This window comes from Rhinoraja longicauda, chromosome 6, assembly GCF_053455715.1.
Source record: "Rhinoraja longicauda isolate Sanriku21f chromosome 6, sRhiLon1.1, whole genome shotgun sequence".
Classification (NCBI taxonomy): Eukaryota; Metazoa; Chordata; class Chondrichthyes; order Rajiformes; family Arhynchobatidae; genus Rhinoraja; species Rhinoraja longicauda.
In genome coordinates this window covers 52788386-52801064 of record NC_135958.1, presented here as the reverse complement: position 1 = coordinate 52801064, position 12679 = coordinate 52788386, and the positions used below count along the sequence as shown (strand labels likewise).

At 44.4% G+C, this 12679-nt stretch overlaps 2 protein-coding genes across 2 annotated transcripts in view; one reads left to right on the top strand and one right to left on the bottom strand.

The window, feature by feature from the left end:
- Positions 1-6251, bottom strand: part of cox10 (cytochrome c oxidase assembly factor heme A:farnesyltransferase COX10) — a 123982-nt gene extending 117731 nt beyond the window's left edge. Inside the window, exon 1 of the mRNA XM_078400959.1 lies at positions 6142-6251. Within this exon, the coding sequence (XP_078257085.1) occupies positions 6142-6172 (31 nt within the window). The 5' untranslated portion in view covers positions 6173-6251. The remainder of the gene's footprint in view (positions 1-6141) is intronic.
- The window catches only part of LOC144594734 (uncharacterized), a 42925-nt gene continuing 36416 nt past the window's right edge, over positions 6171-12679 (top strand). Inside the window, exons 1-2 of the mRNA XM_078401577.1 lie at positions 6171-6175; positions 6303-7207. Coding sequence (XP_078257703.1) covers positions 6171-6175; positions 6303-7207 — 910 coding nt within the window. The remainder of the gene's footprint in view (positions 6176-6302; positions 7208-12679) is intronic.

Genomic DNA, 12679 nt, shown 5'->3' with positions numbered 1-12679 from the left:
GTCATAAATTAGATCAAAATATCCAAACTAATACATTTGCTTGTCACGTCAAATCCAAAGTTACAACAGCCAGCTGCTTCTGAGATAATCTCACAGAAAAACTTTGGGATCATTTACACTTTTCGACAGTCAGTGTAGATAACAGAGCTCAAGTTGCGTTTGCCAGATTTTCTTTGTCTATTCTAGCCTGAACATTTTCAGTCTTTATTTTTTACTGTGATATACTTAACTGCAAATAAAATCTAATGCTAAATTAATCATTTAGCAGCTGGACATCACAAAAGTGAGTCACTACAACAGCAGCAAACTATTACATGAACATTGACTGACAAAAGTTATCTTCAACCATCGTCTAGACACCCAGTAGTTTAGCCATTAGAAGTGCCAAAACAGCTGCAATTTTCAAAAGCAAGAATGTACAAAGTTGCTAACATCCTTCCAAATTATGGGTTCCCCACAGTGCACCAAAAGCAACAGTATGCCTAGGTAAAGCATGCATAACAAGTGTGATATAATATGCCAACTAGAACTCGCACCACACACTCCCGCAACTTTATTGCCTTTGGTTTTGATTTGGGTTTCCTGAAACACATACTGCTGGAAAGGGTGGGCAGACAGTCAATGCTCAAACATGGCCTATGAACTGGCAGCTGAGACATATCTAAGAAATGATTCATTATCCAAAATGTTCTTCTTTCCAATGTCCGGTTTCTAATTTCCATACCACAAGATAGGGAAAAGGATGGGGGGGGGGGGGGGGTTGGGGTTTAAATTTGCCATTGTACCAAAAATCTACACTCCTGTTTTTTGACCCAGGTCAGATCTTGGAAACCTTTCTGGTCAGAGTGTGGCTGCATTTCCCCCCGATATATTCATTCACAACACTTGGTCAGCAAAGAAACAAACACCATTTATTGTTCATCCCAGATTGCTCATGAAACAACTAGCACAGTGGCACAGCAGTGTTGCCTTACAGCGCCAGAGGCCCAGGCTCGATCCTGACGACGAGTGCTGTCCGTACAGAGTTTGTATGTTCTCCCTGTGACCACGTGGGATTTTCTTCGGGTGCTCCAATTTCCTCTCACACTCCAAAGACGTACGGGTTTGTAGGTTAATTGGCTTGGTTAAAATGTAAATTGTCCCTTGTGTGCAGGCCAGTGCTAGCACACGGGGTGATCGCTGGTCGGCACAGACTCGGTAGGCCGAAGGCCCTGTTTCTGCATTGTATCTCTGAAGTCTAAAGCTTGCTATGCCATTTTCAATGAAGTTGAAGAATCAAACACTTTGGATCTTGAGTCATGTATAATGCAGACACCCTTCTTGGAAAAACAAACTCATTCTTAACCTGTTCTCAGATTCCAGCTTCTCCTCAAGCTGCACTCTTCTGATGACTAGCATATAGTTTAAGCACTTGCATCTTACTTTATCAGCCTCCCTGCATTATAACATTGTCAATTTTTTAATTTAGATTCATAACATTGGCCAGACACTACAGGAGCAGCAGAATAATCAATCGATTTTACACTTAGTTTAGAAATGGACCCTTTGCCATTTTAAAGCATTGAGGTGGAATCTTCGCAAGGTGCGAAACACAATATGCAATAATCAAGGAACATAGCAAAGCAAAGCATCCACATGCATAACGTTTTGCACAAAGCTCTGAGGTCATGCTTCCTCGACAAATACCCAATAAGTTGGACTCCACAGCCACCTGTGGCAATGAATCCCACAGATTCACCATCTTCTGACAAGAAATTCCTCTTCATCTCCATTCTAAATGTATGTCCTTTTATTCTGAGGATGTGCCCTCTGGCCTAGATTCTCCCACTACTGGAAAAATCCTCCCCATCCTCTCAAATTGCTATCATGCGGGGGAACAACTTGCTGCCAAGTAACTGCAGGCTTCTACCATCAGGGCTGTTGAGTACATATTTTAAATAGATATATCGAGCTAAGTAAACTTTCTGGTGATCAGTTACAAACAGTAACATTGCTAGCTATTGATTAATAAGGGACAGGGCATTGCCTTTACTGACGTCGCAGCTGGGTGCAAAATATTTGCAGGAATCCAAGAAGGGAGTTTCCAAGTTACCTTCAATGTTCTCTTTCCTCTATTTAAACAGTGTGCTCAACAGCCTTGATGGTAGATTCTGTGATTCGCTCATCCCTCCCCACCTAGTCCTCTCCTTCCTCAGCCATCTCTCTCTGCAACTGCAGGAAGTACAACACCTATCCCCTCACCTCCTCCTTCAGCTCCATTCAGGCATTAAAACACCTCCTCCAATCTTGTCCACTACATCTGACATTCTTGATGTGGCCTCCTCCACATTGTTAAGCCAAGTATAAACTAGGTGCCCATTTCATCAAACACTTGCGTTCTCTCTACCAGGACCAGGTGAAGTTCCCAGTTTTTTTGCCCAAAATTCCAGCATTTTGTGTCTCTACCTTTTAAATGGCCCATGTTGGGAGCAACTGCTCAAGATTTCAGCATGTATAGTCCTTTGTGTCTCTGTCTTTTAAATGGTTCATTTTGGGAACAACTATTTTGTACTGAAGCCTGAATTCAGCACGATGTCCACATTTACGACCACAATTAAAGTAATAAACGTGCAAAATTACAGTAATTGAGAAAGAAAAACAAAAAACACCCGAACGTAAACTGTGATCTGTTGATAATCATTTTAAATAGTGGTGTTCCCTTCCGCTTAACACCTTTACAGTCTTGTCAGATTAACTTTTATTGGAGTTTTTGTTGAATTCGTACGAATGTTTTTATCGATATGGTATCTGATCTCATTAAAGCTATCATTCGTAACATTAACCCATTGCGACAAAATGAATGTGAATGCTAGGACATTTATACCATTCAAGAATGCTAGTAACCATTTTTTTTGCAACAACTTAATTCTCAGTACAATTTTAGCTCCTTTATTTCCCCGGTCTCTTCCGAATTTAGAACTTGTAATAGAATGTAGAGCAGTCGAGCACAGGAACAGGCCCTTCAACCCACAATGTTTGTGCCAAACATGATGCCAGAATAAACTAATCCCATCTGCCTGCACATGAGCAATATAAATGAATTCCCTTTTCCATACTACTGCCAAAGAACTAACTTTCAAAAACACTGGCAAAAAACAAATGAAGTACTCTTACTATTTTAACGTAGTCAATAGCGACAATAAATCCTGTTAGCATCATAAACAAACAATTAAGTCTTAGAAACAACTGTTGGCCAAAACACCAGAATACTTCCTCACTTTTCTTTACCCAGTGTCAAGTGATGAAAGGCAGAGAATCAATTTGAATTTGAATACTTTAGTATTTTGTTCTAATTCAGATATGCGTTGAAAAATACAACATTTAAAAGAAAGTAGAAATTGTATTTTAAAACTGTAGAGCCTGATAATCTGAAATTAAAACAGAAAATTAAGGAAACATTCAGGAGCTCAAGCAGCATCAGTGGAAAGGGAAACGGAGTTAATGTGTCATGTTAGAGATTATTAATCAGAAAAATATATATTTAGCTGCCCAGGGGGTATAAAATTTGGAGCAGGCATTAAGTATTTGTAATGTTTATTTGTTTTAGAAAATGTCTAGCTTTTTCCCATCATTTCAAAATTACTGTTAGAGCATTGTTTAAAAGGAAAGCACTGCAGCAAATCCCATCTATCAATGCTGTTCTTAACAAGAAGTTATGAGATATCTTTGAACTGTTGACTAGAATAGCAGAATATGTCCTCACTTTTCTTTGCACAGTCGTGTCAAGTGATCAAAGGTAAAGCATCAGTTTGAATTATATATGAAGGAACTGAAGATGCTAGTTTACACCGAAGATAGACACAAAATGTTAGAGCAACTCAGCTGGATAGGCAGCATCTCTGGATAGAAGGAATGGGTGTTGTTTTGGGTCGAAACCCTTCTTCAGACTAAGAATCAGGGGAGAGGGAAACACAGAGATAAGGAAGGGTGCACACCTTACCCTTCCTTATCTCTGTGTCTCCCTCCCCCCCAACTCTCAGTCTCAAGAAGGGCCTCGACACAAAACATCACCCATTCCTTCTATCCAAAATGCTGCCTCCAGCTGAGTTACTCCAGCATTTTGTGTTTATCAGTTTGAATTAGTCAGAATCAGTACCCAAGAGCATGCATTTCATATGCAATGGCCTAATTTGCATATATGAATATGTAAAACACAGTTACTTCATTCATGTAATTAGAATCCTAGCACAGGATATAGTATTTATAATGCAGATTGATCATGTAAATACAAGCAAAAATATTCTGCGAAAGATGGAGTGTACTTGCAATGTTATTCTGTCAATCTATACATGCAATTACTCGTTGAATGGTTGGCATGTCTGATTTTCATGAAAGGCAGAAACAGAAGAACAGAAAAGATTTAAACAATTCTCAATGTCAGGCTTTTCCCCAAGATCACTGCCAAGCCCAATGTAATTATCCCCTATACAGGCCATGTTTTGAAGTTTTAGTCCAAAATAAAAATAAGTTTAACCAACAGTGACTTTAAAGAGAATGAACACACTCTAATTTCAGATTCTTGTTGCACACCACCTACAACTAAAACATTGAGAAACTTGAGAGATCCAATGAGTAGATTTTTCTCACAGAGGTTACTGGAATGTGCAGCCAGATAATGGAGAGATACAATTACGTTTAAAAAGCGTTTAAACAGGTACTTAAATAAGGAGGAGGTCAGGGGATATGGGTCATATCTGAGGTTTGGCATTGAAAGGCTTCAGGGACGAAATAGGCCAAAAGTGCTAATTTCTGCATGTCCCCACGATTATAAACATTACTCATTGCTTCGTTCTCTTCAGAGAAAATTCTCAGACAACTGTGTTTGAAAGAAGCTATCAAAGTGATGCAATGTATTATTTATGCTCGTGATACCTTTAATGGGAGAACTAATATCACCTTTCACCCATCAGCCGTCGCGTACAGCACATAATTCTCCAATATTTTCGCCACCTCCAATGGGATCCCACCACTAGCCACATCTTCCTATCTCCATTTCTTTCTGCAGAAACCATTCTCTCTGCAATTCCCTGGTTAACTCATCCCATCCTACCTAAACCACCCCCTGCACAGGTACTTTCCACTGCAACCGCAGGAGGTGCAACACCTGTCCCTATACCTCCTCCCTCGACTCCATCCAAGAACTTCAACACTCTTTTCAGATGAGGGAGAGGTTCTTTTGCACCTCCACCAATGTCATCTACTGTATCCGCTGCTCCAAGTGTGGACTATACATCGGCGAGACCGTGCAGGTTCGGCAATCGTTTCGCTGAACACCTCTGCTCAGTCTGCTGAGGCCTACGTGATCTCCTGGTTGCTGAACACTTTAACTCCTCTTCCCATTTTCATACTGACCTTTCTGTCCTGGGTCTTATCAACTGTCAGAGTGAGACCCAAAGTAAATTGGAAGAACAGCACCTCAAATTTCACTTGGGCAACTCACAACCCAGCAATATGAATTTTGATTTCCCCGAACTTAAAGTAAAAATAACCCTTGCTTTCCTTCTCTGTCCGTCCCTCCCCAATTCTAGTTGTCCGACAAGTTCAACTGTTCTCCTGATTAAATATTACTGATTGTATGGTGCGTTGTCACCTTCCCCTCAGCAAACAATGAACCATTCTGCATCCCCTTGTTAGTGTCTGCTTTGATCTGTCGTTTTCACACCTTAACCTTCCACATCTGGAGACTCCAGCTCCCCTGACTCCGGAGAAGGGTCTCGACCCGAAAAGTCGCCCATTCCTTCTCTCCAAAGATGCTGCCTGACCCACTGAGTTACTCCAGTATTTTGTTTTTATCTTAAATATAGCATTTTTTTCCAATTCTATGCACATGACTCCTTTTGTGAGGATGGAAGCATTTATTCCAATTTTAATATGTATCTTAAGAATGATATCAGTTTAGGAAAGTCGTGTGCCCACTGTTAAATGTTACTTATGTTTAAGTGGTGGGTCACGGAAGATTTCTGGGCGCCCGAAGGCTCTTAATTCAAGGTTGACAAGGTCAATCGGAAGCTAAGGAAACATCACGATTAATCGAGTATTCGCCACGCTTTCTGCCACAAGAAACCTGCGATGATTTTCTGACTCTGTTATCCGAGCACATACCTGGCAAGAGCCGACATGACACACTGTACATGGTGTATTTCTGAGAGAGGAGCGCCGGTGTCGGCTCCGCTCCCCTCACTCACTGCGGGCCGCCATCTTGCGCCGCGTCCTCACCCCGCACCCGCATCACTTCCGGGTCGCGGCCGCGGAGAGGTTGTCAGGGTAACGGGGCTGGAACCGGTACCAACATCAGCAGCAGCAGCAGCATCATCACCACCAACAACAACAACAGCAGCAGCACCAACACCACCATCAACAACAACAACAACAGCAGCAGCAGCACCAACAACAACAACAACAGCAGCAGCACCAACACCACCATCAACATCAACAACAACAGCAGCAGCAGCAGCAGCAGCAGCACCAACACCACCATCAACAACAGCAGCAGCACCAGCACCAACAACAACAACAGCAGCAGCACCACCACCAACAACAACAGCAACAGCACCATCAACAACAACAATAACAACAACAGCAACAGCAGCAGCACCAACACCAACAACAGCAACAAAAACAGCACCAACACCACCACCAACAACAACAAAAACAGCACCACCACCACCAACAACAACAGCACCAACACCACCAACAGTAACAACCACAGCACCAGCAGCGGCAGCAGCAGTAGCACCAACACCACCAACAACAACAGCAGCACCACCCAACACCACCACCAACAGCAGCAGCAGCAGTAGCACCAACACCACCAACAACAACAGCAGCACCACCAACAACAACAGCAGCACCACCAACAACAACACCAACAACTCCAGCAGCATCTACAACAGCAGTAACAACAACAGTAGCAGCACCAACAGCAGTAACAACAACAGTAGCAGCACCAACAGCAGTACCAACAACAGCAGCAGCAACAGCAGCAAAAACAACAGCAGCAACAACAGCAGCAGCAGTACCAACAACAACAACAACAACAGCACAAAAACAGCAGCAGCAGCAACAACACCAACAACAACAACAAGATTAGCAGCAGCACCAACACCAACAGCAACAGTAGCAGCGCCAACAACAACAGCAGCACCAATAGCAGCGCCAACAACAGCAGGTGAGAGGGGCGGGCTGCTGGCGGTGGGAGCCAGGAGATCCCCGTTGACTATTAATTCAGTAAAAACAAATAACGGTCATTTGAAGAAGAAGGTCTGAAGAAGGGTTCCACCCAAAAGTCACCTATTCCTTCTCTCCGGAGATGCTGCCTGTCCCGATGAGTTACTCCAACATTTTGTGTCTATCTTCGGTTTGAACCAGCATCTGCAGTTCCTTCTGACACAACAGTCATTTATATTACTGAACGAGACCAAGTGGACCCATTGGGCCCAAACATCTCCTGCATTGGTGCAGCACCCTCTCCTCCCTCCCTCCACCTCCCCTCTTCCCCCCTCCTCCCTCCCCTCTCCCCCCTTCGCTCTCCCCCCCTACCCCTCCTCCTCCTCCCTCCTCCCCTCTTCCAGATTCCTCTCTTCCAGCCTCCTGAGGCGGAGTGGTGCAGTTGGTAGAGTTGCTGCCTCAGCACCAGGGACCCGGGTTCAATGCTGACCTCTGGTGCTCTCTCTCTATGGAGTTTGCATCTTCTCTATGTGACTGTGTGGGTTTCCTCTGAATACTCCACATCCAAAGACTTGAGGGTGTGTAGGTTAATTGGTCTCTGTAAATTGCCAACAAATTTGAAGAGAGTGCATGCGAAAGTTGGGTAACGGAACTGAATGGGTGATCGAATCAGCGTGGATTCAAGTGTCAAAGATCCCGTTTCCATGCTGCATCTTTCAATCAATCACTTCAACTGCCCTCATCATATTACCAAAGGCACAAAATGCTGAAGTAACTCGGCTGGTCAAGCAGCATCTCTTTTAACAGACTTTTAGTGAAGGAAGGGGGTAAAGAGGGAGGGGAGGGGGAGGGAGGTATTTGTAAACGTTACCTGAAATTGGAGAATTCAATGTTCATACCGCTGGGTTGTAAGCCTTCCTAGCAAAATGTGAGGTGCTGTTTCTCCAATTTGTGTGTGGCCTCTGGCAAAGGCAGAATAACAGAAGGGTGGGTATGGGAGTGGGAAGGGGAGTTAAAGTGGTTAGCAATCGGGAGATCCAGTAGGCCTTGGCGAACCAAGCATAAGTGTTCAGCTAAACGGCCACCGAGTCTATGCTTTGTCTCGCCAATGTACAGGAGACCACATTGGGAACACCAGATGCAGTGACTGAGGTTAGAGGAGGTGTTCTGTCCCACCTGGAAGGACTATCGGGATCCCTGGATGTTGAGGGAGGAGGTTCACGGACAGGAGTTACATCTCCTGCAGTTGCAGGGGAAAGTACCTGGGGAGGGGGTGGCTTGGGTGGAAAGGGATGGGTAAACCAAGGAGTTGCGGAATGAGCAGTCTCAGCGGAAGGCGGAAAGGGGTGGAGATGTGAAGATGTGATTAGTGGTGGAATAACATTGAAGGTGACGGAAATGTCAGAGAATGCGTTATTGGACGTGGAGTCTAGTGGGGTGAAAGGTGAAGACCAGGAGAACTCAGATCTTGTTGCGTCTGGGAAGAGACGGAGCGAGGGCACAGAACTCTGGGACACAGAAGAGACGCGGGTGAGGGATTCATCTATGACAGCTGGGGAGAGACCACGATCACTAAAGAATGAGGATATCTCGGATGTCCTCATATGGAAAGCCTCTACTTGGGAACAAAGGCAGTGGAGACGGAGGAAGTGAGAGTAGGGGATAGCAAGAGGCAGGATGGGAGGAGGTGTAGTCAAGATAACTATGAATGTCGGTAGGTTTGTGTTGACATTAATCAACAGTCTGTCTCCTGTGATGGAGACTGAGATCCAGAAAGGGGAGAGAGGTGTCAGTAGTCCGTAGCTACACTTTTAACTTTGAGAAAGTGCAAAGTATCAAAGAGAAGTTCTTGAGGGTGAGGACAAGTTCTGCTAGGCGGAGAAGAGTGATAGTAGAGGGAAATTGGTTGGGTCTCTGTTCAAGGAGGAAACAAAGAGCTTTGAGACCTTCCTGGTGGGGCATGGAGGTGTAGAGGGACAGGACATCATGTGAAAGATGAGTGACTCAGAGCCTACAAACTGGAAGTTATTAAAGAGGAATGGTACGTGAAGTGTTTCGGATGTCGCTGGGAAGGAATTGGACAATAATAGATAATAGACAATAGGTGCAGGAGTAGGCCATTCAGCCCTTCGAGCCAGCACCGCCATTCAATGCGATCATGGCTGATCACTCTCAATCAGTACCCCGTTCCTGCCTTCTCCCCATACCCCCTCACTCCGCTATCCTTAAGAGATCTATCCAGCTCTCTCTTGAAAGCATCCAACGAACTGGCCTCCACTGCCTTCTGAGGCAGAGAATTCCACACCTTCACCACTCTGACTGAAAAAGTTCTTCCTCATCTCCGTTCTAAATGGCCTACCCCTTATTCTTAAACTGTGGCCCCTTGTTCTGGACTCCCCCAACATTGGGAACATGTTATCTGCCTCTAATGTGTCCAATCCCCTAATTATTTTATATGTTTCAATAAGATCCCCCCTCATTCTTCTAAATTCCAGTCTATACAAGCCCAATCGCTCCAGCCTTTCAACATACGACAATCCCGACATTCCGGGAATTAACCTAGTGAACCTACGCTGCACGCACAAGGGAGGATAGGATAGAATAAAGGTATGGGGAAATGATTTCAGTCTGGCAGGAACAGGCAGAAACAATGGGTCTGCCAGGGTGCTTCTGTTTATGGATTTTGGGGAGGATATAGAAGCGGGCAGCGCGGGGCTGGGAAATGATAAGGTTGGAGGCTGTAGAGGGCAGATCGCCAGAGGTGATGAAATCAGCGACACTGGGAGATAAAAGCCTGGTGTTCGTCTGTGTGGTCATGATTATGGGATTGGTATGAGGAGGTGACACAAAAGCTGGCGCCTGGTCTCAGCATGGTAGAGGTCAGCCTGTCAGACTACAACGGCACCTCTCTTGTCAGCAGGTTTAATGACAACTAGACCAAGTGGACGATATTTTCTTTGTTCGATTTGTCCCTCTGTTACGGCCTTCTGCTTCTTAAAACTAACATTTTCTTGACTCTCGCCGAAGGGCCTGTTCCTGTGCTGTACTGTTCTAGGTGAATATATTATTTTTTTCAATAATGCAAAAAACTAGCTTAATCGATTGTGGTAATCCCAAATATAAACCATAAAAGTTAGTTGGAAATGGTTTAAGTTTGCATTTGGACCCCCAAAGAACATTGCAGTATTAAATACCAATGGTCTTTTATTTGTTTCTACTTTTAAATAGTGACTAATTTTTGCATGGATGGTTTTGTGGCACAATAGTTAATACTGCTACTTCAGAGCAGTAGGGCCACAGGTTCAATACTGATCTTGAATGCTGTCAGGGTTGTTCCTGTGTTTGCTGGGTTCAATCTGGGTGTCTGTTTTTTATTTCCACAACATGTACTCTGTTATGGCTCATTGACTACTGGGATTCAAGAATCATAATTTTTTACTTCTTATGTACTGACAACAGAACAATGAAATTTTTACTTGGTGCAGCTTAACAGGTCTATGAACGCAATAATGCACGGGTTATATATAACTAAACCAAGTTTATATCCATTGGTCTCCTGCCCTTCTTCCCTCTCTCCTCCCCCTGCCCCCCTCTCCTCCCCTCTCCCCCACCTCTCCTCCCCCATCTCCTCCTCTCCTCCCCCTCACCCCCCTCTCCTCCCCTCCTCTCCTCCCCCCTCCCCTCCCTCCCTCCCTCCTTCCCTCCTACCCCCTCCCCTTTCCTCCTCCCCCTCCTCGCCTCCCTACCCGCCCTTCACCCCTCCCCTTCCTCTCCCCCTCCCCCCCTTCCACTTCCCCCATTCCATCCCCCTCAACCCTGCTTATCCTCCCTTCTCCCCCTCCCTCCCCCTCTCCCTCCCACTTCCTCCCTAGGAGATAGATTTAAACTTGAAAATGTGAATAACTTAAAAAATATAACACCGATTTCAATGAAACTTCTTCCATTATCACCAAAGGGATGACGGTGAGTAAGGTGGGCCTAGCATTGGCGAGCTATCATGTACCGTTTTGGCTGTAGTTCAGGAACAAACAAACAAGAGTTTTAGTATATAGATAATCAAAAATACAATAAATTAATGACTAATGATTGGTAACCATAAAAGTGCAAACACCGAAGTCCGTCGTGCAACCAAAGACACAGTCTGTAGAAGGTCATAGCTGCTGACGTTTGGTGCTGCGTGGTGTTCAAGAGCCTGATGGTTGCTGGGAGCAAGCCGTTCATGGGTGTATTTCTTTTTAATTACTTTGCAAAAATTTCTAAACACCTGTTTTTGCTTTTTTATTATGGGGTATTGTGTGTAGATTGATGATAAAAAAAGAATTTAATCCGTTCTAAAATAAGGCTGTAACATAGCAAAATGTGGAAAAAGTGAAGGGGTCTGAATACTTTCTGAATGCACTGTATGTAGATTAAAGTCATCCATGATAACTGCTGTACCTTTGCTACATGCATCCCTAAATTTGTGCTTGATATCCCCAACCTCCCTATTGATGCTTGGTGGTCTGTATACAACTCCAACAAGCGTTTTCTGCCCTTGGCTATTTCGCAGTTCGACCCATACCAATTCTACAGCATCCAAGCTAATGTCTCGCCTTGCTATTGCATTAATCTCCTCTTTAACCAGCAATGCCACCCACCTCCTCTTCCTTTCTGTCTATCCTTCCTGAATATCGAATACCCCTGCATGTTTAGCTCCCAACCTTGGTCACCCTGGAGCCATGTCTCCGTAATTCCTACAATATCATATTCCTTAACTAATAGCTTTCTTATTGCCAAAACATATCAATTAATAACCAAAAGCATCCATCACATGACAGATAGAAATATAACTCAAGGTTGTATTTTAGTGTAGTCGCTAAGTTATTCTGTTTGTTGTCCATTTTTTACATCAAAAGTATTAAAACATTAATCCTTCCAGGCATTTGTTGGAGCTCACTACTCATGACAAATATCCAGTAAATAATTTAATCTCTGCGAATAAAAACAATTTTTGTTTGCTCTGGCACAGCTTAAGCATAACTAATGTACGTAGAGATGAAGTTATAGATGAGGCTCTCACTAGGGCCTCTTCTACTTCCCGCAACTCCGCTCTTGCTTCCCCTCCCCCCATTCGTAACAAGGCCAGAATCCCCCTCGTTCTCACCTTCCACCCCATCAGCCAACGTATCCAACAAATCACCCTCCAACATTTCCGTCACCTACAACGGGACCCCACTACTGGCCACATCTTCCCATCCCCTCCCCTTTCTGCGTTCCGCAGAGACCGTTCCCTCCATAACTCCCTGGTCCACTCGTCCCTTCCTACCCAAACCACCCCATCCCCTTGCAACCGCAGGAGATGCAACACCTGTTCCTTTACCTCCCCCCTCAACTCCATCCAAGGACCCAAACTCTTTCCAGGTGAGACAGAGGTTCACCTGCACCTCCTCCAACCTCATCTATTGTATCCGCTGCTCTAGATGTCAACTTCTTT